Source organism: Rhinoraja longicauda, chromosome 4 (genome assembly GCF_053455715.1).
Source record: "Rhinoraja longicauda isolate Sanriku21f chromosome 4, sRhiLon1.1, whole genome shotgun sequence".
Classification (NCBI taxonomy): Eukaryota; Metazoa; Chordata; class Chondrichthyes; order Rajiformes; family Arhynchobatidae; genus Rhinoraja; species Rhinoraja longicauda.
The window spans coordinates 77,166,884-77,193,163 of NC_135956.1; the positions used below are offsets into that span (position 1 = coordinate 77,166,884).

The window sequence follows — 26,280 nt, forward strand, 5'->3', positions numbered from 1 at the left end:
GCCTGCCCCTTTATTCTTAAATTGTGGCCCCTGGTTCTGGACTCCCCCAACATTGGGAACATGTTTCCTGCCTCTAATGTGTCCAATCCCTTAATAATCATATGTTTCAATAAGATCCCTCTCATCCTTCTAAAGGCCAACATGCCATTATTTTGCTATGGATTGCCAATGAATTACTGAATAACGCTAGGTAGACACAAATGCTGGAGTAACTCAGGCAGCATCTCAGGAGAGAAGGAATGGGTGAAGTTTCGGGTCGAGACCTTCTTCAGAATAACGCTGGCAGGAAATCAATAGATGGATAACTCAGTTCAGCACCACAAGCCAGCCTTTTACACTTTGTAAAACTAACCTTAATCAACCCAGTTGATTGCTGAGATGTGGAACAGATGGACTTCTCGAAGGACATAACTCCAGCCATTTTTTGGAAGGCATTCTCAGTAAAAGATAAAGTCAGATTTTTGGCAGCAGGGGTAGGAGGATGGGTAGGTGTGAAACTTCCTGTCATAACGTTCCAATATTCATGCTGGACATTAGAGCTGTGGACATCCCGCATGAAGTGGCGCTTGGCTGGTAACCTTCTCAAGTGAGTGCAGAGGCACCATTGCTTCTGCAGGCACCGATGCGAATGTAAGAGGGAGCTAGATAGAGCTCATAAGGATAGCGGAGTCAGGGGGTATGGGGAGAAAGCAGGAGCGGGGTATGATTGAGAATGATCAGCCATGATCACATTGAATGGCGGTGCTGGCTCGAAGGGCCGAATGGCCTACTCCTGCACCTATTGTCTATTGTCTATTGTAATACAATGGGCGAAGGCCAGGGACTGTCATCGGCAAAATCAGGCATCAAAGCCCCCGTCGACCCAAACATTACGCGCCCCCCCCCACGCCCCCTCCCCACGCCCCACCAAAATTCAATGAATAAATATATTTTGGTGATTTTTGAAGTGAGAAAGAAATTTCCGTTCTTTTCCTCTGCGTTGTAGATTGAAGCTCTTCAGGATAAAATAAAGAATCTGAGGGAAGTGAGAGGTCACCTGAAAAGAAAAAAGCCGGAGGAATGTGACTGCAGCAGGAAAAGGTCTGTGCCACATATACTTCTAAATTTGAGGGTGACTTTCTATCCCCCGTCCCCACTGGCCTTTCTATCCCCGTCCCACTGGCCCTTTCTATCCCCCGTCCCACTGGCCCTTTCTATCCCCCGTCCCCACTGGCCCTTTCTATCCCCCGTCCCCACTGGCCCTTTCTATCCCCCGTCCCCACTGGCCCTTTCTATCCCCCGTCCCCACTGGCCCCTTTCTATCCCCCGTCCCCACTGGCCCTTTCTATCCCCCGTCCCCACTGGCCCTTTCTATCCCCCGTCCCCACTGGCCCTTTCTATCCCCCGTCCCCACTGCTAAAACTGAGGAAGCCATATGGTAACTGACGACATCAAACTTTATCATCCCCTCTCGAAATAGACTGGGGCAAGACAATGTTACAGGTCAAAACACAAAGTACTGGAGTAACTCGGCTGGTTTAGCAGCATCTTCGGAGGACATGGATAGGCAACATTTCAGGTTGGGACCCTTCTTCAAACCGATTGTAGTAGAAGTGGGGAGAACGTGACACAGAGAGGTGGGCTATGGGACAAGACCAGGCAAGTAATAGATGGCTAGGAAGGAACTGCAGATGCTGGTTAACACCGATGTTAGAAAAAAAATGCTGGAGTAACTCAGCGGGTCAGGGCCTGATCCACTGAATTACTCCAGAATGTTGTGTCTCTCATAGGTAATAGATGGATGCAGGTGAGAGAGTATGATTGGCAGATGATTTTTTTTAGATTTTTAGATTTAGAGATACAGCGCGGAAACAGGCCCTTCGGCCCACCGGGTCCGCGCCGCCCAGCGATCCCTGCACATTAACACTATCCTACACACCATAGGGGGGAATTTTTACATTTGCCCAGCCAATTAACCTACATACCTGTACGTCTTTGGAGTGTGGGAGGAAACCGAAGATCTCGGAGAAAACCCACGCAGGTCACGGGGAGAACGTACAAACTCTGTACAGACGGCGCCCGTAGTCAGGATCGAACCTGAGTCTCCGGCGCTGCATTCGCTGTAAGGCAGCAACTCTACCGCTGCGCCGCCATCTGATGGCTGGGCAAAAGCTAGGGAAGAAAAGGAAAAAAAGGTTGTCAGATTAAAAACTCTAGCGTCTGCAATTCTTCTGTGTCTCTATCTTAATGTTACAGGTCAACAACCTGAAACATTTCTTTCCCTCTCTTTCCCTCTGTCGATGCAGCCTGACCTGTGAGGTTTCTCATTCACCTTCTCTGTTTGAACACGAGATCTTCAGCATCTGCAGTACTTTCTTGTGTAAAATAAATTCCTCTCAACTGCTAGATAGCAGCGCGACACAGTGGCGCAGTGGTAGAACTACTGCCTTACAGCGCCAGAGACCCGGTTCGATCCTGACTACAGGTGCTGTCTGTACAGAGCTTGTACGTTCTCCCCGTGACCTGCGTGGGTTTTCTCCGAGGTCTCCTTCCATTGGGGTTGCCAACTTCCTCGCTCCCAAATAAGGTACAAAAGGTGACGTCACCACCCCGTGCCTCACGTGACCTCACCCAGCCAGCGGGCACGTGCTCCTGCTCCACCAAATGGCGGCCGCCCGGGCCGGGAGGCGGGTTGCTACGCAACCTCCGTTAGGCGGCGCCCGGGCTCCCGGGCCTACACTGTCCGGGCCTACAGCAGCCCCCGGGCCTAATACGGGACAAGGGTGGTCCCAATTTAGCCCAATATACGGGATGTCCCAGCTAATACAGGAGAGTTGGTAACCCTTCCTCCCACACTCCAAAGACGTACAGGTTTGTAGGTTAATTGGCTTGGTGTAAATGTAAAATTGTCCCTAGTGTGTGTAGGGTATAGTGTTAGTATGCAGGGATCGTTGGTCGGTGCAGACTCGGTGAGTCAGAGGGCCTGTTTTCATGCCATATCTTAAACTAAAACAAAAGCAGGAAATAAAAGATGAACGACTAACTTGCTGGGACAAATGAATCCCAGTTGCAGATGGAAGGAAATCAGGTCTCTCTGTGGGTTTAGGTGGTAATGCAATTTTATTTCCCACAAGCCATGGGTGTCTGTTCCCTCCATTGGAAAGGAGCAGTGAGTAGCTGACCCACAGCCTCAGTGTTCAGTGCAGGTCACATGGAGAAATCATTTACAAGCTTTGTCAGCCACATTGGTAGCTGGGCAGGAACATGCTCCGTTAGGGAACATTCAGGCCTTGTAACATTCTGTGGAAGTAGCAGCCATTAACTCAAAGCAAGAACCAGTCTTCAGAAAACCAGTTTTAATGTACATTGAATACAGTTTGAAATTAAAAGGAAGATAGACACAAAATGCTGGAGTAACTCAGCGGGTCAGGCAGCATCTCTGGAGTAAAGGAATAGAAGAATGTTTCAGGTCAAGACCCTTCTTCAGACTCGACCCGAAACGTCACCTTTTCCTTTACCCCAGAGATGCTGCCTGACCCGCTGAGTTACTCCAGTAGTTTTGTGTCTATCTTCGGTGTAAACCAGCATCTGCAGTTCTGTCCTACACTTGAAATTAAGAGGATAGCCTTGCAGGAGACAGGCTGTCTACTAAATCAAAATAATTCGCACCATTGCGATGGGGAATGCTGGAAGCTCCCACACCAAACTTAGTTTGTCACTTGGTACATAAAGCATAGTCAACGGCACACTGACTTGTCCCTCAACAAATCAACATTGGTGTATCCGGGAGAGTCAGCTCTCACAACACTGATGTGGCCCTAAATGACAGGGCACTCTGTGTTGAGGCAGTTACCGTGCTCAGTTCCCAGATGACACACACACGCTAACTGAAACTGAATGAAGTTCTTACAGATGCAGAGAGCTCCATCTCCCAAAGCGCAATGTGTCCCCCTGCCCTGTGACAGAGGCAGATCTTGCACTCGGCCACAGGTGTCAGTCATACCCGCTGCCGTGGTCCCTGAGTCCGGTACTGGTGCAGGCGTGAGCGGACAGCATCTTTTATCCTACACTGCCCACGTCCTTGTGATGCACTGGTGGATTCCTTGTGGGGCCCATGCAAACTTCCCAGCTCTCAAGATGGGAACGATGCCAGCTGACCTGGCGTCAGGTTAAACCTGGCTCAAGTATCGCCACTGCACTGAAAACCATGGGGAGAAATGGCCACCAGGAGAGCAGCAAGCTGACCTTCCTCTTTGTCGAAGCACTATTAGTTTAAGTGTACATCATTGCTTTTTAGTACTTGGAATTCAGTCGTTTTAGTTTAAAATGATTATTTTGTTCTTAACTTTACTTTTGCTAATAGCTCCCAGATACACTTGACCACCGTGAATGTCAAAAGAAATGTACAGTCATTTTCTTTCAACAACAGATTTGCCAGCTGGTAGCTCCTGGGGCAGGGCTCCACCTCCTTTTGGGGCGAGCAGCCAGTTCCACAGGTTCTGCTCTGCGCTGAGCTTGCCTGATCGGCTGGGAGCTGGCTTGCCAACACAAGGCAGTGCCCAGGCCCACCGTCGGTGGAAGGAGCAGTCTGGCCTGAAGCACACTGCCTGTGATGCTGAAGCCACAAACATTCTCCCCGAGTTTCAGCTCAATAGTCTTGAGCAAAATATGGGCAGATTTGGCTGCTGAATCTATGTACCTTTCCTTCATCCTCCTGGAAATACTTGTTTGCTGATCTCACCATGAGAATTTAAATCTTATTCCTATACATAACGACTCTCCTTTATTTCTGTTATCTGTAGTTATTTTAGTAGAGATAAAGGAGTGAGAAATCAAGGGAAACTGAAGAACAAGAACAGCCATCTCCACCCCTTCAGGTAGGTTGGTCTCTGTTGCAGGCCTGGCCTGAGCAGAGATTGTGGACTCGAGGTGCAGGGCTGGTCGCAGTCTCACTGACTGGTGGCAAGTTCCCTCGTGCTCCGCTGATTATCAGTTTATTCACATTAGAAAACAAGTCAACTTTTCTCAAACGAGGGGTAATTGTTCAAAAATTAATTGAAATCAAATGATATTATTGTTGTTCCCTCTTGGAGCTTCTATTAAAGCAGTGCCCTTGACAAGGGAATGAAACCATTTTGTTTTGCCAACAACAAGTAATGTTAAGTTTATTTTTGTTCCCTTCTAATGCCATTCAGCCCGTCAAGTCAATGCCACCTCTTCACAGAAGAACGGTCCCAACCCAAAACATTGCCTGTCCGTTCCCTCCACAGATGCTGCCTGGCCCACTGAGTTCCTCCAGGACTTTGTGTTTCGCAAGAGTAATCCCTTCTACTTATTTCTTTGTAGCACTAAACTTTTCTGACAAGCACATCATCCCCCCTTTGCCACTCAACACTCTGCAGCAACTCACAGTAGCCATTTAGCTAACCTGCATGTCTTTGAGCACCTAAAGAAACCCACCTAGTCACACGGAGAACATGCAAACTCCACACAGATTGCACCCAACATCAGGATTGAACATGGGTCTGTGGAGCTGTGAGGAAGCAGCCTTAATGCTGTACCATTGTGTCACCCACAAGTATGTGAATGCAAATACGTAGTAAACTTCTTCAATCCCACCCATACCCAGAAAGCTGGAGGAACTCAGCGGGACAGGCAGCTTCTCTGGAGAGAAGGATTGGGTGATGTTTCGGGTCGAGACCCTTCTTCATTCCTTCTCTCCAGAGATGCTGCCTGTCCCACTGAGTTACTCCAGCTTTTTGTGTCTATCTTCGGTTTAAACCAGCATCTGCAGTCCCTTCCTGCACATTACCCAGACCCAGCATTGTTCTGCAGGGATACTTCTCTTATGTGAGAAGTTTTGAAGGGCGGGGGAGTTTCACAGCTGATGGAGCTGCTGCCTCCCAGTGCCACAGACCAGGACTCGATCCTGACCTTGGGCGCTGCCTGTGTGGAGTTTGCACGTTCTCCCTGTGACCACTGGGCTTTCCTCTCTGGACAGATAAAGAGAGTTAATGTTTCAGGGTGAAGACCTTTCAACACAAACTTCTGATGGAAGCTCATACATGTAAAACATTAACTGAGGCGACTGCAGTTTCTGTTGCTTTTGGATTCGCGATGGGGCCTGGAGTACAAGGAATCTACAGAAATAGTTCTAGGCCTTCACGAGTCCTGATCCTCTGGTGTGCCTGCTGTTCCATGATGCCATCAATCTTGCCAAAATAGCTTAAGAACATTTGTAAAGAAAAATGTTATTTTGTTTTATTTTCCTTTGGGCCAGGAAAAGCCAGAGTGCTCCCCTCAACAAGAAAACCTTGGTGCACCTTTTCCCAGGCTCCCATCATCCCTCCTACTGTGCTTTAACCCACTCACCTCCGCCCCCACCTCAACATGACCAGTGCTCTCGGTGTTGACAGCTGCCTCTGTCTTGCAAAGGTCAGGCGCCCTTTCCTCAAGCGCCTAGTTCTTCCAGTAAGGAGTGTGTAGGGGTCCCTAAGACACCATGGTCCGATATGATATGATAGAACTTTATTTATCCCCGGAGGGATATTGATCTGCCAACAGTCATAAAACACAAGACACATGAAACATGAAATGAAAGTGACGGGTGCAAAGATTGGGGGGGGGAGGGAGTCAGTCTCAGTTTACTCCACGGCAGAAGGGGAGAAGTTGTACAGTTTGATAGCCACAGGGAAGAAGGGTTCTGTCCTGCATCTTGGTGGAACCAGTCTGTTGCTGACGGTGCAACCTCAGGTTGACCAGTGTGTCACGGAGGGGGTGGGCTGTATTGTCCAAGACGCTCCGCAGTTTGAGGAGCATCCTCCCCCCCCCCCCCCCCCCCCCCCCCCCCAAGACCCCCTCCCGTGAATCCGACTCCGCCCCCAGGACGGAGCCAGCCTTCCTGGTGAGTTTGTTGATTTTGTTGATGTCGGCAGCCTTCTCCGTGATAGGGTTCTCGCTATAAAGTGACCGGGGGCCCGTGCACGAGATGCAACACGGAGGCTCCGTCACCCTATTCCCTGCAGCAGGCAACAAAATCGGAGGTTTCAGAACCAAGATCATATGTAATGCTCAAACTGGCATCGTTTTGATGAGGTGGGAATGCTGCTGCAACAGTGCTGGCCAAGATACCTACACTCACACTCATTATCCCATATTCATCCTCTGCAGGGAAGTCGCCCAGGAGGTGGACCACAAGCTCCAACTGTTCAAAGAAAATCGGAGGAAGAAGAAAGACCGTAAAATAAAGAAGCGGCTGAGGAAAGGAGATAGTTGCAGCCTGCCTGGCCTCACCTGCTTCACACATAACAATGAGCACTGGCAGACACCACCCTACTGGAACTGTAAGCAGAGTTTGTTTCTGTGGGGTACACCTTTAGCATCCCCACTGCCCTGCATTTGGTGCAATGATAGTGTTGTCCAGTAACAGGCCTCAGGATTAGACTGGCTTTCTGTGCTTAAACATCCACATCGCTTTAGAACGACACCACACTATATTAATCAGGGCTACAGCATTACGCAATCTACTGGGGCAGAGAATCATTGGCACTTCAAACTGACCGCACAATATGGCCAATCCGATGTGTGATTAAATAAATGGTTTCTTCAATGAAGCTCCTAAGTCGATTTACCCTTTACACAGTAGCAGCTTGTTGTTACATAGAATAGAGCAGCACAGGAACAGGCCCTTCAGCCCACAATGCATCTGCCAAAATGCTGGCCACCTTTTCGCTTCTCAGGCAAAAACCAAACTTCATTTGGTACCCTCTAGTAAATTCTGCACCAATGTTCACCGTAAAATGGAAACATTACATGTTAGTTGGTTGTTGGTACTGGGGTAGAATGTTTTTTGAACCGATTCATTATTTTTTGTAGATTCAGATATTCGTAAAGATATTCAGATATTCATATGAATTATAAAGCAATAGCATGACACAGCCTTCCTTGGTTCAACAGAGGGCAAAGGAAATTTATATCAAGAAAGGTGACCACCATGTTCATCTTTTCTCTGCCAACACCTTGTTGCAGGAACCCAAATCGTGCAGCGTAGGTTCACTAGGTTAATTCCCGGAATGGCGGGACTGTCGTATGTTGAAAGGCTGGAGCAATTAGGTTTGTATACATTGGAATTTAGAAGGATGAGGGGGGATCTTATTGAAACATATAAGATAATTAGGGGATTGGACACATTAGAGGCAGGAAACATGTTCCCAATGTTGGGGGAGTCCAGAACAAGGGGCCACAGTTTAAGAATAAGGGGTAGGTCATTTAGAACGGAGATGAGGAAGAACTTTTTCAGTCAGAGAGTGGTGAAGGTGTGGAATTCTCTGCCTCAGATGCTTTCAAGAGAGAGCTGGATAGAGCTCTTAAGGATAGCGGAGTGAGGGGGTATGGGGAGAAGGCAGGAACGGGGTACTGATTGAGAGTGATCAGCCATGATCGCATTGAATGGTGGTGCTGGCTCGAAGGGCTGAATGGCCTACTCCTGCACCTATTGCCTTGTCTAAATCCAGTCCAATTACTTTGGATTCTTCTATTTACCTAAATATCTGATGCTCCTTACTTTTCTTTACTCTTCCCTTAAAGCTGTCGGGGTCTCTGTTCCAATCCAATAAACATTTATCAATGCAAGGATTCCAATATAATTAAAAACCTCCTGCAGAGCCCCTTGAGACATAATAAAAGTTGATTCAATACCATAGAAGATATTAAACGAGATGACCAAAGACAGGTCAAAGGGATAGTTCTAACTTTTCCTTCTTAAAGAGAACGAGAGAAAGATGGGGGCCTTTGTAGATTGGGATGTTAGAGCTTAGGGCTTTGTCAATTTGGGCCACGGCCATCAATGGTGAAATGATTAATATCAGCTATGTTTGGGGTGTGGGGGGGGGGGGGGAGGGAGGTAGAACTGGAGGAGAGAGATACTCGAGGGTTGGACCGCGGAGATTACGAAGAAAGGGAAAGGCTAGGGGAGATTTCAAACCAAAGATGACAATCTTAAAGTTGCAGCTTTGCCTAAATGACTGAGACTTTGGCAATTACCCATCACCCTTCTCCTATCCCACGGTAAGCTACTTCTGTGGCCTACAATCTTTACCTGATTTCCTCTGGTTCCCTCCCATCATATACGCTCGCAGAAGAAACAACAGTACACTAATATAATCTGCTCTGTGGTGGTGCTTGTCTGTCTGGATACTGGGGAATTGCCACATTCACCACTTGATCAGAAACAATAGTTCTCCTACTCCCTGGACTAGTCGATGACAAATTCAACCATTGTCTGTTCCTTTCAGCACTGGAACTTTCTGCTTCAAAAGTTACCTGGTAATTGTGTGCTGAGGCGCACATGCAACTCCCATTCTCCAATTAGATTTGATATGATTTAGACTGTATCAGAGCAGTCTCTTTACTGTGCAGGTAGAATGTCACAATCATACATTAATGTTGTCAAATGTAACACTTTGGAAAATAAACTCTAGATATTCCTCGGTGCCAGGATTTCCTAAGCTGGCAACTAGAGATACCTTGTATGGACTTGCTCTATTGGGCATGAACTTTTCACTCGTGTTCTTCTGAAATTCAATTCTATCTCTTTCAATGGAATTGGATTTCAGAATTCAACATATGCATTGAAAAGAGGACACATTTCTAATGCTGTGGCCTTTATAAACGAGCAAAAATACGATTTGCAAACTTTTACATTTCAGTTCAGCCTTTTACTGGTTGAACTTTATGGACATTTGACTCAGTTAATTAATTTCATCAGTCCATTATATCGTAATTCAGAGAAAAAAACAAAATAATAAGGGCACATGTTAATGAAATTACACGTTAATTTTTGATTTTCAAAATGGTTCATATTTTGAGATTCTATGTCTTTGCACAACAGGACATTTCTCCTTTTGAACTTGCTGGAAATAATATATAACTCTGTAGGGAGCAAAAAAATAGGTGGTAGTGGATCAAGCATCCATTACATGCTTCAATGGAAAGGAAAGGATGTGGAGGGACACAAAATGCTGGAGTAGCTTCTTCAGTCTGAAGAAGGGTCTCGATCCGAAAAGTAACCCATTCCTTCTCTCCAGAGATGCTGTCTGTCCTGCTAAGTTACTCCAGCATTTTGTATCTATCGTCAATGTAAACCAGCATCGGCAGTTCCTTCCCACGCAAGGATGTGGAGGGTCGAGGAGGTTATATATTTCCCCTATTTTCTGCTTTGTACACTTACCAGTTGGAATGCATTCAGAAATAATGTGTTCTCTAGAGAATAACCTGACAAACGCTGTGCTCTTTCATTACAGTGGGTTCCTTCTGCGCATGTACAAGCTCTAACAATAACACGTATTGGTGTTTGCGAACCATCAATGAGACTCACAACATCCTATTCTGTGAATTTGCCACCGGCTTTCTTGAATATTTCGACATGAACAGTGATCCATATCAAGTAAGGAGATTTTATTTTTGTTATCAGCAATTAAAAATTGCATTGATAAAAAGAAGATGGTGCAGTTGATGGAAGCCATTGATTGTGGTTATTTCTTATAATGCCTAGATTTAAAGCCCTGGTTGTTCCATTGCTTTAAGAGAGACATGAGGGAGGGTAACTTTTACAGCTAACAGTTATTTTGACAATGAACTTGCCCTAAATTATATTTAATGTACCAACGACTTGATGGTGCCTAAACACAGTTCTAAGCATCTCACGCAATGGTTGTGGACAGTGGAAAAGGACACCAAAGGGAAGGTTAAGAGCAGGAAATTCTTGTCATCCATAAAAGTTCAGGTATGTAGTGGGTTTTTGGACTGGGGCAGAAAATACCTGGTGGAGCAGTAACCATAGAACTTGCAGCTGCTTAAAGGAGTAAATATAACACTGGGAGAGAAGTGGGGAGAGCAAGTGGGGAAAGACCAGAGAAGTGTATCTTTAGGCATAAGCAGCATTCATGTGCGTGCTTTTTAAATTGCGATTCTACTGGTTGGTCATGTGGCACACTAACATTATAGACAATAGACAATAGGTGGAGGAGGAGGCCATTCGGCCCTTCGAGCCAGCACCGCCATTCAATGTGATCATGGCTGATCATTCTCAATCACTACCCCGTTCCTGCTTTCTCCCCATACCCCCTGACTCCGCTATCCTTATGAGCTCTATCTAGCTCTCTCTTGAATGCATTCAGAGAATTGGCCTCCACTGCCTTCTGAGGCAGAGAATTCCACAGTTTCACAACTCTCTGACTGAAAAAGTTTTTCCTCATCTCAGTTCTAAATGGCCTACCCATGTTTCCTGCCTCTAACGTGTCCAACCCCTTAATAATCTTATGCGTTTCGATAAGAACTCTCATCCTTCTAAATTCCAATGTATACATGCCTAGTCGCTCCAGTCTTTCAACATATGACAGTCCCGCCATTCCGGGAATTAACCTAGTAAACCTACGCTGCACGCCCTCAATAGCAAGAATAGCAGCATAACATAATCACAGACAGTCTGAAACGTTCAGTCTGCACCAGAACTTCAACGTGTTGAAAGTAGTAGTGTTCGGCCTAACTAATGAACCATTACTGCTTTGTATATATGTCTCGGTGCATTCGTGACGGTTTTTAAAATTGACACAGGGGATGGTGGTCCATGTGGAATTATTGAAGTACATTACAAGTCTCACTGGACAACTATCATGTTAAAACTGATTTTTAGCAGTGTTTTCATGCAATTATTTGCATGACAGCTCTTTTGTCCAAAGTCTTTGCATGTACTGACTAAGTGTACAGCTTAGGAAACCACTAGACCAAGTGGACCCATTGGGCCCAAACCTCTCCTGCATTGGTGCAGCACCCTCTCCTCCCCCCCCCCCCCCACCCCCATTCCCTCTCCCCCCTCCCTCCCCCTCCCACTCCCTCCCTGCTCCCCCTCCTCCCTCCTCTCCGCTCCCCTTCCCCTCCCCCCTGCTCCGTCCCCCTCAACCGCCCCTTATCCTCTCTCCTCCCCCCTCCCTCCACCCCTCCATCCCTCCCTCCCTAGGAGATAGATTTAAACTTTAAAATGTGAATAACTTTAAAAATATAACGCCGATTTCAATGAAACTTCTTCCATTAGCACCAAAGGGATGATGATGAGTAAGGTGGGCCTAAAACTGTCGCAATATCGTGTACCGTTTTGGCTATAGTTCAGGAACAAACAAACAAGAGTTTTAGTATACTGATAAGGCAAGTGCCATGTTCAGCCCTGTCACCATTGTGAGGAAGAACAACATGGCTGCCTTGACTGGTTTTATTAGGAGCCTCAACATTCAAAGCCAACCTGAACCATTCAGCCTGCATACAGTGCTGGTATGCACAGTGCTGCACAACAGGCACCAAGTACAATTGGCAACCAATGCAAAGGTGGGCAGAACATGACAGATGAGGAACAAAATCTGTTCCATTGTCGTTATCACCTGAGCAGACTGGACCACTCAGTTCATTACTAATTTCTGAGAGGCAAACGAACATTCAGATAATGAAAATAATTTAGAAAATACCATTATGAACAGAGGACTTCAAAACTGAGGGCCACTGCCAGGTACAAGCCCTGAGGTCAGCCTCACTCACCTACAGCATATACAATAATGGGGCATAAACTCACTGGTCGGTGTACTAGAAAATTGTCACTCTTATAAAAAGTGTCTGGCTACAATATAAAAAGGATTAGAAGCACATGATTATGACTTCAAATGTTCCTACAAATTGTACTTTGCTAACCATAGGTTACGGTTGTTATCCCAAACAAAGCAAGTAAGCAGTTTTCTTGCAATGGTTGGTTACTCCTGACTACTACATACTTCAGGCCTAATGCTATCCTAATGCATTATCTCACACACAACTATGCTTCTAAAATGTCCGTTTTATGCAGTTAAATGAAATAATTACTGAGTATTCAAATGCATTTGGTATGAATTTTGGCTGCATTATTTTCTCTCAAAGTGATCGGTGTTGTTGCTCTGTGGCACAGGGGAAGGGAAAAAGACATTCTGGCCCATCACAGTGAGGAGGTGACTGGAGGAGACTCACTGTGATGGATGTTTCTTTTGTTTGGTGTTGGTTTATGATTGTATGTGTTATTGCATATTTTTATTGCTTCTTTTTATTGGTCTTATTGTTGAACTGCGGGTAATTTTTCATCTCACTGCACATTTATGTGTATGTAACAAATAAATTGACTATTGACTATTGATCCACCTGAAGTACCCCAGCTCATGTGGCAACTCATTATAACGATAATGGAACAGATTTTGTTCCTCATCTGTCAAAGTCTGCCCATCTTTCAATATCTGTCCACAGAGATAAAGATCCCCCCCCCCCTCCCCTTCCCTCTCATAAAGATAAACACAACCGTCCTTGGTTCTGGCATGGTATTCATGACAATATTTTAAAGTGTATCATTCTTGCAGCCCCCGGTGAAAAGGGAAATTGAATTCTGATTTGGTTTTCTGGTTTCAGCTGACAAATACAATACACATGGTTGACCGGGAAATACTTAATCAGTTGCACATACGGCTAATGGAATTAAGAAGTTGCCAAGGACACAAGCAATGCACTCCACGGACCAAGGGAGCTGAAACAGGTAACCCTTGTAATTTACAGATGACAAAGGGCACACTGATTTGTTCTAAGCTCCCTTCACAGGGAGCCTTCACCTAGCAGTGTGAAATGAATCATAAAACTAAATGAATTCCTGGTGTTGTCCTCGTATGTCAACTTTCCTGAATGGTATCTTTGCATCAGTGAAATTTAATTCATCCCCTCGTTGTTCCTCATTTTTCAGACAAAATCCTCATGGGAATCTGAAGTATTTGAAATGGACTAAAACACTGCAGCACTCTTTATTTGATACCCCCCATAAAGATTATATTTTGACAAAGGTGTCCTATCTTGAGAGTCCAGTGTAGAACACAATGTCATATGGAACTTGACAGAACATAACAGAACTGGACACACAAGATTACTTGTTTTTTTAAACCTGCTGGAAAACTTTATGTTTTCCTGTCAGCTGTTAAAAATCATATTTTCTGCTTTCATTTTCAAAAATATTTAATTCTTGCTGTTCAGCTCAGTATATAAATGTTGATGGTTATTAACAGTGGGAAAAGTATAATTACAGACATTTAACCACGAGGGAGCGATCATCTAAATGTCACATTTTAAATCAGTTAAAAGAACACAGAAGCTTTTGATTTACAATTACACTTTTGATTTGGGATAACTTCTTGAAATCCTTTCTTTTTTGCCCTTAAGCAGCCAGCAAATCCAGACTAATAATCCCAATGTTCAGTTTGTATATTCTATGATTGCAGAGCCTTGAAATCAAATTGATTTTAATAAGTGGTCAACATATTTTCTGCAGCTAATTTAATGAAGAATTAATTCATTTAATGTCATTAAATTCATTTAGCTCTCATCTTTAACAAGAATGTGTCATATTTTTTAATTGCCCAAGTGTATAGGCGAATGATGGAAACTGGCTGGGGTTGGTGGGAGTTTGATGAAAATGTGAGGAGAATAAAATGGGATTCATGTAGGATTACTGTAAAATGGCGGTTTACAATCAATGTGGAATCAGTGGGCCGAAATGGGTTTCTCTCCATGACTCTTGTGGAAATTATATAAAGTGTAAGAAAGCGAAACAGTGCAATATCAATTCAGTGCAATAATATAAACAGTCATTGGGCGCATCAATCTCACCCTATTGCTGAAACAGGTTAAAATGAGGCACACATGTGATGTCATGGAAGTAATTTTGACATTTAATCATGCAAGATTGGTAATGGAAAACTGCTCACCCATTTTATAGCTTTCCTAATGTTTATTTTTATTGAAGCCACTGGGAATATGGTCAGAAGTGATTGATGCAAGCTGCCGTTTTTCTATCAGCCCTTTTACACATTCATTCAAAGTCAAAATTTATCAACATAGTCTTGTATATGATTTCACTGCTGATAAAGTATATACAGCAGCTTACCTTCCGAACTGATCTAGTTTACAATGAAACAAGGTGGCAGTTGCTCTCCCTTTTAGTTTGGATGTCCAAACCATGTTCTCCTGGTTATTTCTCATGTAAAAGGTTACTTTTTCTTTCTATTTTAACCACATTCCATTTTTCCTCAGGTAATGCATGGACAGATACAATGTGAATAATTTTACTGTTCTAAAATCATTAACATAAATTACTCTTGTATTTTCCTAATCAGGAAATAAAGATGGAGGAAGCTTTGATCAGCACAGGTATCCATACTTTTTATTCTCTTCAACAACTTTCATTCCGTCTAATTGCATGAGCTGGCCCATTGAAGCTTCATTTACTTTTATTGTATGTTCCATCCAGCATTCTTCGATGCATGATAGCTCATTCTTTAACAAATAACAACTAATTCTTATTTCAGACCATCTGTTTTTATTCAACTCTACTCTTTGGGATCCACAAGAGTCCTAATAATTCGCTTTCGTTGTGATCCCAGCTCAGTTGTTGCTCCATGAAGGTGAAAGTAATTTCAGAGTGAAGAGAAATGGACTGATTCCTCCTACCATTCCCTCCATATCTTTTTCAACACATACGTCCATATAAATGTACACACACATATTTTACACTTGCACCCTAACACAGTCCCATGATTGCTTGAAAACTGAACCATGTTTATATGTACCCCCATATTGGAACCAAATCGCCTAGAGAATATTAGCAAACTTTAAGCACAAATTATGTTCAAAGCAAATCCGAATCTGTGGTCTTTACACTCATTTAAGAAACCATTCAGTTTGAAACCATGCATTTGTCCCTGGTCCTGGATGGAGCATTATTATTGTTCAAATTTACCAATGTCGAAGATAAGTTTTGAGTCTGAATTAGACTTGTGGTTCTTTTGTAAGTTACTTTTCAAACCTTTTATCGCTTTGCAACTGGTAAGCTTCACATTCATTTTCTATCTGGCAGATAGCTTCTAAACTCTAATATGAATTTACTAAATCGCTTTAACCAATAAAAGAACAAACTTCCACTTGTGGCGTAGAATTTGACAGAATATCTATCGGCAGTACCTACACAATACTTGATGGTGGTGCTCAGGGAAGAGAGGGAGTGTTTCCACTGACTACTCAAGCACATGTCACGTGTTCCTTTGGGATTCCTCTCCCAGTTTCCAGAGTATGGAATCAGAAACGGCTTAACTAACCCGCACTCTAAGCTCCAAAATTGTGTGTAGCACAGAGGATTCCTAAAGGGGGAGAAAATAAAGGGGAAAACTATTAAATAGACAACTAGAAATCCCAATAATGTGGTCCTTATAATCATTGACACTTGGAGGAAGTGAGCGCAAATAGGTGGAAATAAAAAGCATTTAATAAACTAATTAAATGATCCTATCACATACTGCAAAGAATTACACTACAATAGGTATATTTTATTTGAGATAATCTAACAGATATAAATATATTTATGTAGAGACTCAAAATATGAATAATGTACCAAGATAACCTTAATCTTAGAATCTAATTGTTTGATCTTTGCCTCTTTTTATTCCTGCTACCTGGTTGCCAGGCAACAGCAGCATCGAAAGTGGCCAAAGTTGAGGAGGCCGAGCTTCAAGTCCTTGTGAGTGAACAAAAGCTATTCTTTAGTAACCAGTAGGGAAGAGATCACTGTTAAGATGGTGTCGCAACGTAACTCTTAAGTTTTTAATTCACGTGCATCCCCAAATCAATGTTGTGGTTGTAACACTTCTATTTCCACTTTTTTTTTCCTAAAAAATATACCAGCAGCAAAATATTTATTATTTTCTTATAATTGGCAAAGAATCACTCAGAGGTGACGGTGGCTGTGATTTGGCAGCTGGGATTTCAAGGAAATGATTACTTCTGGTATTATTAGGATATAAAACAATTACATCTCTGTTAACACATATAACAATGGTGTGCCCTCAGGGTGCTTTCAAATGGACATTGCTGTGGCAACGCATAAAAGATTTGTTGGTGTTGTGTCTCTTTCTACTGTTTTATCATTCTCAAAGAATGATAGGGTGGGATGAGCGAGATCATGGTTCTTGTCGGAGAAATGTGATGACTGTGGAGAAGGATGTGCTAGTTCAGTCCTGGACTCCTTCACGTCCTCCCACAGAACAATCTACTGGAATAACTGGAGACAAAAACCTTTTAATGAGTTGAGTTTGAGTTTAGTTCATTGTCATGTGTACCGAGGTACAGTGAAAAGCTTTTGAAGCGTGCTAACCAATCTAATGACTAATGGCTATTAGACAATAGACAATAGGTGCAGGTGTAGGCCATTTGGCCATTCGAGCCAACACCGCCATTCAATATGATCATGGCTGATCATCTACAATCAGTACCCCGTTCCTGCCCTCTCCCCATACCCCCTGACTCCGCTATCATTAAGAGCTCTATCTAACTCTCACTTGAAAGCATCCAGAGAATTGGCCTCCACTGTCTTCTGAGGCAGAGAATTCCACAGATTTACAACTCTCTGAGTGAAAAACATCCCCCTACCATCTATTGGAAAATAACCATGGCAAAACTCTTAATTAGTTTTCCTTGCTGACTTAATTTCGGGAATAGAATGCATCAGTATTGAGCTGGTGACAACTAAAATAAATTTCCAGACAACAAGCACTCCTTGGCACACATCACTTTTGCTCTTTCCTGTTATATCTGCTAGTTTCACATGTATTGTTCAAGCTATTGTAGACTAATGGTCATGTCCACATACACGTGTACTGTTTATCTCCAGGTTACAGTAGGGCCCTGTTCCTGTAAACTGTTCGTCACCTGCACAGTTTGTAAGTCGGAAATGCATCGAGAACCGTTCCCACATGGTAGACAATGTCTGCAGTCCCAAAATAGCTGACAGATTCATCCCTCTGATCTCCCAAATGCTCGTTCGTATGTGTGGGCTCTACATAAATTGGGAGCTTGTTAGCTGGGAAGGACCTGACCCATATTTTCCCATTGTCCTGATATTACACTGCCCTGATATTCCACCAGAAAAGTATGACCATTCAAGATGTTAAAGTTGTTCCCCCTGCTATTGTAACAGTTATTATTAGCCCATTAGTTCTAATTTGGCATCCCACTGAATAATTTCATATATTAATATGTTAGGATTATTGTAATTTGTAAATGGATTCTGCCCACTCTTCTCACCAATCCCTATCCCTGACATCAAGAACCCTGGTAGCTCTGTCTGAGTTACAAGGATTCAAATTTCACTCCAGGGCCTGTAGCGAAGAATCCAGAACACATCTGTCTTACCATCAGGATGAGATGAGGTCTGTTCTATTGAGCAAATGTCAAATATTTCAGAGAACCACCTGAAAGAAAAACTGAATAGTGAGTTTGTTGGTCATGCCTTAAACTGAAGGTGTACTGAAACGTGCAATCCGGTTACTTAGGGCAGCACAGTGGTGAAGCAGTAGAGCTGTTGCCTCACAGTGCCAGAGACCTGGGTTCGATCCTGACCTCGGTGGGTGCTGTTTGTGAGGAGTTTGTATGTTCTCCCTGTGACTGCATGGGTTTCTTCGAATACTCTGTTTTCCTCCCATATTCCAAAGACGTGCAGGTCTGTAGGTTAATTGGCTTCTGTACATTGCCCTGAGTGCGTCGGGCGTAGAATAGTAAATGGGTGATCGAAGGTCAGTGTGGACTCGGTGTGGCGAAGGGCATGTTTCCACGCTGTATTTCTAAACTAAACTGAACTAAACTAAACTAATTGCATTAATGCTTATGGGTGTTCGAGCTTGTTCTTATAAATTCCTGTGAGATTCCCTGTGGGGCGAAGTTTGTGATGTTCTGCAGGTCTGTGCGTTGTAAAAGCAACCTTGTAAACACACAAGACATTTCATGTTTTCAGAAAATTCCAGGTGCACAGTCCCTAATTCTTCATCTGGGGATCAGTCACTTGGATGGTTGTCCATGATTTGAATAATCACAGGCAGTCCATCCACATTTTGCTAAGATCTCCATGACAACCTCACCTACAATCTACAGTTTCAAAACATATTGCTCTATTTTAGCAGCAACATTTCGGAGTTAAATGAAAATAATTGACAGATCTGCCCATATCCTTCCTGCATTTCCAATATCATTATCTATCCTTTCAGTGTATGTTCATCTTCCTGTCGGCAGTCAGTGGGAAAATCGCATTGATTGTTGTTTAATGGAAACTGTATAGTACATACAGCAGATGAACCAAAGTGATCATTTCTGGGCTTGTATATTACACTGGTGACAATGCTAGAGCATAAATCACTTCATGTCAGTAAATAACAGCCAATTCTGCCAATGGATTTACATCATTCTCATCCATTGTCCATTTCACTAATTAAACTTTTCTTCAGCATGTAGGTTCATCGAGTTGCTGCTACTGCATGGCTTTTCTGTTTATCCTGCACATTTAACGATGTCGTCTTTCGCTGCCTTATTTCCCTAAGGAGAAACCATTTCATCCAGCTGGAAAGATCATTTGCCACCTTATCTCGTATTAATTTTCTTCGGATTTGCTCTAACTTTCTCACAGGCTGCGCAGTTCATCTTACAGGATCTCACAGATTACCATGCACTTCATTGCTACTCCTACCCTGGCTAGTAACATGGTTTTCTTAGTTTGCCATTGTGATATATTATATTTATAATAATAATAATAATAATAATAATGCATTACATTTATATAGCGCTTTTCATATACTCAAAGACGCTTTACAGAGATTTAGAGAACATAGGGAAATGAATAAATAGATAAATAAGTAAATAAGTAAACGAACAGAGAAAGGAGACAGAAGGTGAGGTGACCTTCAGTGGTTGAAGGCAGTACTGAACAGGTGAGACTGTTATAACAGATGTTGTAAGTATTGCATGGATAGGACAGGTTTGGAGGGATATGGACCAAATGCGGGCAGGTGGGACTAGTGTAGCTGGAACATGTTGACCGGTGTGGGCAAGTTGGACCGACGGACCTGTTTCCACACTGTATCACTCTATGACTCTATGACTCTGCTATGCAAATACCGGTTGAAGAAATTGCATGAGGTTAATTTTTAATTTTGGGCAGGAGTGAGGATATTTATTCATGGGCATTTATTCTATTTTGCAGTCCACAAAAGTAATTTGATACCTACCTTCACTAACCTCATCAACTCACAACTTTGGGCTTCGGATAACATTCTCTAAATGGAATGCCACACCATATTGGCCATATTACAAGACCATTACTAATCTATTAAGGCAAGGCACATGCAATTAATATAGTTCTCAATTAGTTAAAAAAGTGAGGGAAGTAGTTGAGGTAGGTACAATAAAAGATATTTGTACTATAATAGATATCAGATATTTGAAGAAGTACATGGTTAGGAAGCTTTAGAAGGATATGGGCAAAATGTGACCAAATTAGACTAGTTTAGATAGGGGTGGCATGGATGGGTTGGGCCATGTGTATGACTCTAGGAATGATGCCTAGGTCCTGCTGCATGCAGGCATTGATTGATTAAGCTGCTAAGGAATAGCCGATGAAATTGAACTTTGTAGAATTGTTAGTGAACTTCCACACATCTGATCTTATGATAAAAGGAAAGTCATTGATAGAGTAATCATATCATATCATATCATATATAATACAGTCGGAAACAGGCCTTTTCGGCCCTCCAAGTCCGTGCCGCCCAGCGATCCCCGTACATTAACACTATCCTACGCAATTTAGGGACAATTTTTACATTTACCCAGCCAATTAACCTACATACCTGTACGTCTTTGGAGTAATGAATGATACTTGGGCATTGGATGCCTCCCTGAAGAACTCCTGCAGTGATGTGCTGAGGTTGGGATGACCTTCAACAATCATAACCATCAACCTTATTTATTCACAAAATGCTGGAGTAACTCAGCAGGTCAGGCAGCATCTCAGGAGAGAAAGAATGGGTGACGTTTCGGGTCGAGACCCTTCTTCAGACTGATGTCAGGGGGGCGGGACAAAGGAAGGATATAGGTGGAGACAGGAAGATAGAGGGAGAACTGGGAAGGGGGAGGGGAAGAGAGTGACAGAGGAACTATCTAAAGTTGGAGAAGTCAATGTTTATACCGCTGGGCTGCAAGCTGCCCAAGCGAAATATGAGGTGCTGTTCCTCCAATTTCTGGTGGAGCTCACTATGGCACTGGAGGAGGTCCATGACAGAAAGGTCAGACTGGGAGTGGGAGGGGGAGTTGAAGTGCTCAGCCACCGGGAGATCAGGTTGTTTGAGGCGGACTGAGCGAAGGTGTTGAGCGAAACGATCGCCGAGCCTGCGTTTGGTTTCGCCGATGTAGAGAAGTTGACATCTAGAGCAGCGGATACAATAGATGAGGTTGGACAAGGTGCAGGTGAACCTCTCTGTCTCACCTGAAAAAACTGTCGGGGTCCTTAGATGGAGTTGAGGGGGGAGGTAAAGGGACAGGTGTTGCATCTCCTGCGGTTGTAGGGGAAAGTGCCCGGGAATGGGGTGGTTTGGGTAGGAAGGGGCGAGTGGACCAGGGAGTTATGGAGGGAACGGTCTCTGCGGAACGCAGAGAGGGGAGGGGATGGGAAGATATGGCCAGTGGTGGGGTCCCGTTGTAGGTGTAACCATCAACCTCAAGGTATAACCATCAACCTCAAGGTATAACCATCAACCTTGATGCAGATGCAACTCCCTTTCATCCCCAGTCCGTTAAACCAGTATTCCTTGATGCCACATTTAGTCAAGTGTTGTTTTAATGTTAAAGGCAGTCACTGCCACCTCACATCTGGAATTCAGCTCTTTGGTTTACATTTTGACCAGGCAGTGGTGGGGTCTTTATAAAGTGGTTCTGGCAAAATGCAGAAGGTTATTGGTGATTAAGTGCCGGTTGATAGCACTGTAAACAACACCTTCCATCGTCTTGTTGGTGGTTAACGGTTGATGAGACGGTTTGTTTAGCTTTTCTTTTGGATTTGTTTTGCTTTTAGAAAAACGGGACATTCCTGACTAATTGTTTTGTTGGGTAGAGGAGGGTGTTGTAATTGTACTAAAATCACATGACTCGAGATATTGTTAACACTAGATTGCACTGGGATGTTATATGATCCAAAATCCTAGGCTGTGTCCAGTACTCTCAACCCTTTCTTAATGAAGATTATAATTTCCTAATATCACATGGCGTGATCAAGTTGACTGGGTAATGGGTTCTGTGGTTTCGGGTCCCAGGAGGAAGCTGAGATGGATTATCCAAGCATCCACTTGCCAATTCTGCTGAACGTGTACGCTATTCCTACATCTTTGTCTTTGATTCCCACTTGCTGGCCCCCATTTCTTCAAGATGGAGATATTTTTGAAGCCTCCTCCCCCCTCACCATTTACCTACCTTTAATTGTGCTCTACCTTGCACTACCAGAAGTGACAGGTCTGCAGAGCTTTGATCTGAAGATGGGTCTCGACCCGAAACATCACCCATTCCCTCTCTCCTGAGATGCTGCCTGACCCGCTGAATTACTCCAGCATTTTGTGATACTTTCGATTTGTACCAGCATCTACAGTTATTTTCCTACAGAGCTTTGATCTGATCCATTGGTTACAAAATTCACTTGGCTCTCTGCTGCTTAACAAGCATGCATTCCAATTCCACCAGGTTTCTTCTGTCTCCACATTTAAGGGAAAGTCTGAAACCAAATATTCAGAAGAGTATAATGCAAAGGTGCTAATGGTGTTAGAGCTACTGATTGGGGAAGAACATGCTGTTACCCATATCGTAAGCAATGCCATTGGCAACATGAGGATAACGGGTAGTTTACAATCTGGAAGTAGATGCTAAATGTCAATTCTGAGATATTGTATACATTAAATGAGAAATTTGCATTAAACTGGAGGTGTTTTATTGTTGAACTAAACTTTCTGTCAAATATGTATTAAATAGGGACAAGGAAATAAATAAAATAAAGTTAACGTGTATATATATTTATCGATGTGTGTGTGCACATGCACAATTGCATGTGTGAGCAAGAAACAAAATGGATATTATCCTAAATAATAATAATAATCTTTTTTTGTGCAAAACGTATTTGATTTCACAATAATCTAATATTAAGGGCAGTAACAAAGTGGAAATTATTTATTTAATAACAACGGTTGCTGTAAAATCAAAATGGTTACATGGTTAACATTTCCTTTTAAAGAATCTGACATTTGACATTTGTGACTTTATTTTATTAATCATTTCTCTCTGAGCATTCTTCTAGTGTCTCATGTTGTGGTGTGTGCTTTAAATCTGCTTCTGCTGTGCAACTTTGTTAATGGCTTTGTGTAGTGTGATGTGCTTTCTCTAATTTTGCTTTGAATAACCAGTTGATAGTGGAGTAGATGCATGTCTACACACAAGCCCAGTGCTTCAGCAACTATGGATGGCGGACGTACGTGAAAATAAACTATTTAAATCTTTGTTTCTGCCTGCAGAGGACAGCTATGGGATGGATGGGAAGGTTAATCCACTTAAACTGCCAAACTTAACGGAAAATATCAACTGGGGAGAACTTGAAAATTTGTACAGTGTGGATGAAAGCTTGTTTGAACACAGGCATAATTATAGCCTTAGCCTTGGTGACTGGACTAATTACTGGAAGGATGTAGATAGAATGTTTGCACTGCTTAAGACTTTTTCTGGACACATTAAAACTTCTGAGGCCATTGCACTAAATAAGGGCGGGACTCTTGATTTGAGCATTGACACCACAGCACTGGACACGGCACCAACTCCATTGCCTATTTTTGGAAATGTGTTCTCTACTGAGCCCGAGGATGAATCTAGTGGCATGACTGCATGGGAGGCAACAGAAGCACAACCTGTTGTACTTGCTGACTCTGATGGTACAAACATGAGCACAGCCATTGCAAGTGGTGAGCATCCAAAGGAGGAAACGATAAACTACAATCATATACCCGATGAGCATCTATCAAACACTGAATGGTGGCAACATAATCGGACAAAAGAGTTGACAAAGGAATGGGGGGAGCTGGAATATGACCAAGGTTTCAGTGGAAATGGACTGGTGGAAATGGAGACTAGGAATAGCTTCTTTCTTCAGCAGAGTGCCACGTTTCCGTCGCCCAGCATCCAGAATGAAGTGGAGGAGAAGGAGGACATATTTGAAGGCAAAACATATCTTCCTGTTGGCTCTATGAGCCACCTTTATTCCAGAGCTTTCACTGTTCCTCGAGAAACCAGTGACAACGAGAAATTGGCAAACGTCCAGCTTCAGGAAGAGCCTGAGAACAGTGGCGAGGGAGGACGAGAGAGCTTCACTACAGAAGGCAGTGCCTTGCCCCCTCAGTCCTTTCATCAACTCACACCCCATTGATTATTTATTTGGAGATCAACCATCATCTTTCATAATTAAAAAAAATATTTTTTAACAGCTTTCATTGTTGAGGTCAAAGCAAAGCACATTCCATTTCCATAGGAGGTATATTTCATAGCAGCCTGGCAATTGTCAGAATATCACACACATTATTAATATCATCTGGAATGAGGGAACAAGAAGCTGATATTCTTCTTAGCAATGTAATATTTTGCAGTCATCTGTATAACTATGTATTTAAATATTCAGTGTTGTGTCCGGAATAGACATGTCCTAAAGTCCTGTGAAACATTCTTGAAACCTCCATTGGCTGTTCAGTATGTACTTGCTTTAGACTGTACTTTATTTTTGCCAGGATCTGACCATTCCATTCCAAAAAGCTCTCAACATCCACCTTTTACATAACAGATGTTGAGTACTGTCAGTGTTTTCCTCTCATTAAGTATATTGCACTTTCAAAATTCTTCACAAAACATTTACAAATGTGGATGTATTAACAGTGCAGAGCATTGGTTCAGTGAGTTTTTCCAGCTGGTGATTTCAGTTGTAATGTGTAAAGGAAATCTTATTCTGTGTTCTTCATGCTGTAACTTGTTCTCACTTATCAATTGTTTGACTTCTAAAAATATTTAGCATTGTCCTTATTTTTTGTCTTAGTGTCTTTTTTTTTTTTACCTTGGCCTGTATTGAAATTCTTCTTTAATGAAGGAACAATATGAAGCCAGCGTATTGTATTTTGGTTCAAGTTATAACTTTTTCTCATTATTTCCCACAGAATCTTAAAGGGGTATAATTTTTGTGAAAAATTTGTGCTGATCTGTCTTTTTTAGAAAAAATTAGAAGGAACAGCTGTCACTTTTACCTAGACAGCGTTGAGTGCAAGGGTCATAACGATGCACTTTCAATGAGATATACATTACCATGGATTACTAGAAAGTTTTATGTAATTTTCACGAATATGGTGCTCCTTTAAGATTGTAATGTAGGCAAAACTGCTTACAATGTACTTGATGTGTAACTGTTTTGATAAATCTGTTTATAGTTTGAAAGGCTTGTTTAGCACGATCCTTAGATTCAGTTGCATGACGTTTATATAATCTGTGTAGGTTTTTACAGTGGTCACAGATGTTTCTTTTTTTTATAATGGTGGGAACACCGCACATTACCAAGCCAATGTAATCAATGTGCATAGGTTGGAGACATCAGACTAGTGCAATTCATGCTATGTTCTTTAAAAGATAAAATTGTAGCAGTGTTTTATTTTTGTCTGTAATTTACACTGGCCATACTATTTACTGGTAATTACCTGTTGCTTGTTTCTGGATAAACATGCAGTGATTAAACCACAATGCTTAAACTTTCAGTGAGAATGTAATTGTTATTATTGATACAGAGTACCTTCACCAGCCTCATAATTGAATTAAAAACACCATGAAGTTAACAACAGTGTATGTTTGATTATAGGTGCCCTGTCAGAGCTAAAGACTTGGTTGCTATGTGCAAGAAGATGTGCTGAAAACATATGGGCCGACCCCCTGCAGAACTCCACTAGTCACCGGCAGCCAACTAGAAACTGCCCCTTTATTCCCACTCTTTGCCTTCTGCCAGTCAGCCAATTTTCTTCCTTTCTAGTACCTTGCTTCTAATACCAAGGGCTCCTATTTTGTTTGGCAACCTCACGTGTGGCATTTAATCAGCCCTCTGAAAATGCAAGTAAACAACATAGATGACTCCCCTTTGTCTTTCCTGTTTGTTAGTTCCTCGAAGAATTCCAACAGATTTTGTCAGGCAAGATCTCCCCTTACCAAAACCATGCTGACTCCGGCCTATTTTATAATACGCTTCCAAGTATCCCAACCCCCCATCCTTAGTAATGGACTAGTCCATGGTCTAGTCAAGCCCTCTAGGCCTCGAGTAGACAGAGACACTCC

General features: G+C 42.9%; 1 protein-coding gene across 1 annotated transcript in view; it reads left to right on the top strand.

Moving 5' to 3' along the window:
- Positions 1 to 25,775, top strand: part of LOC144593037 (uncharacterized) — a 28,104-nt gene extending 2,329 nt beyond the window's left edge. The window contains exons 2-7 of the mRNA XM_078398449.1: positions 986 to 1,080; positions 4,782 to 4,856; positions 7,150 to 7,322; positions 10,281 to 10,423; positions 13,453 to 13,576; positions 23,448 to 25,775. Of these exons, the coding sequence (XP_078254575.1) occupies positions 986 to 1,080; positions 4,782 to 4,856; positions 7,150 to 7,322; positions 10,281 to 10,423; positions 13,453 to 13,576; positions 23,448 to 24,349 (1,512 nt within the window). The 3' untranslated portion in view covers positions 24,350 to 25,775. The remainder of the gene's footprint in view (positions 1 to 985; positions 1,081 to 4,781; positions 4,857 to 7,149; positions 7,323 to 10,280; positions 10,424 to 13,452; positions 13,577 to 23,447) is intronic.
- The last annotated feature ends 505 nt before the right edge of the window (positions 25,776 to 26,280 follow it).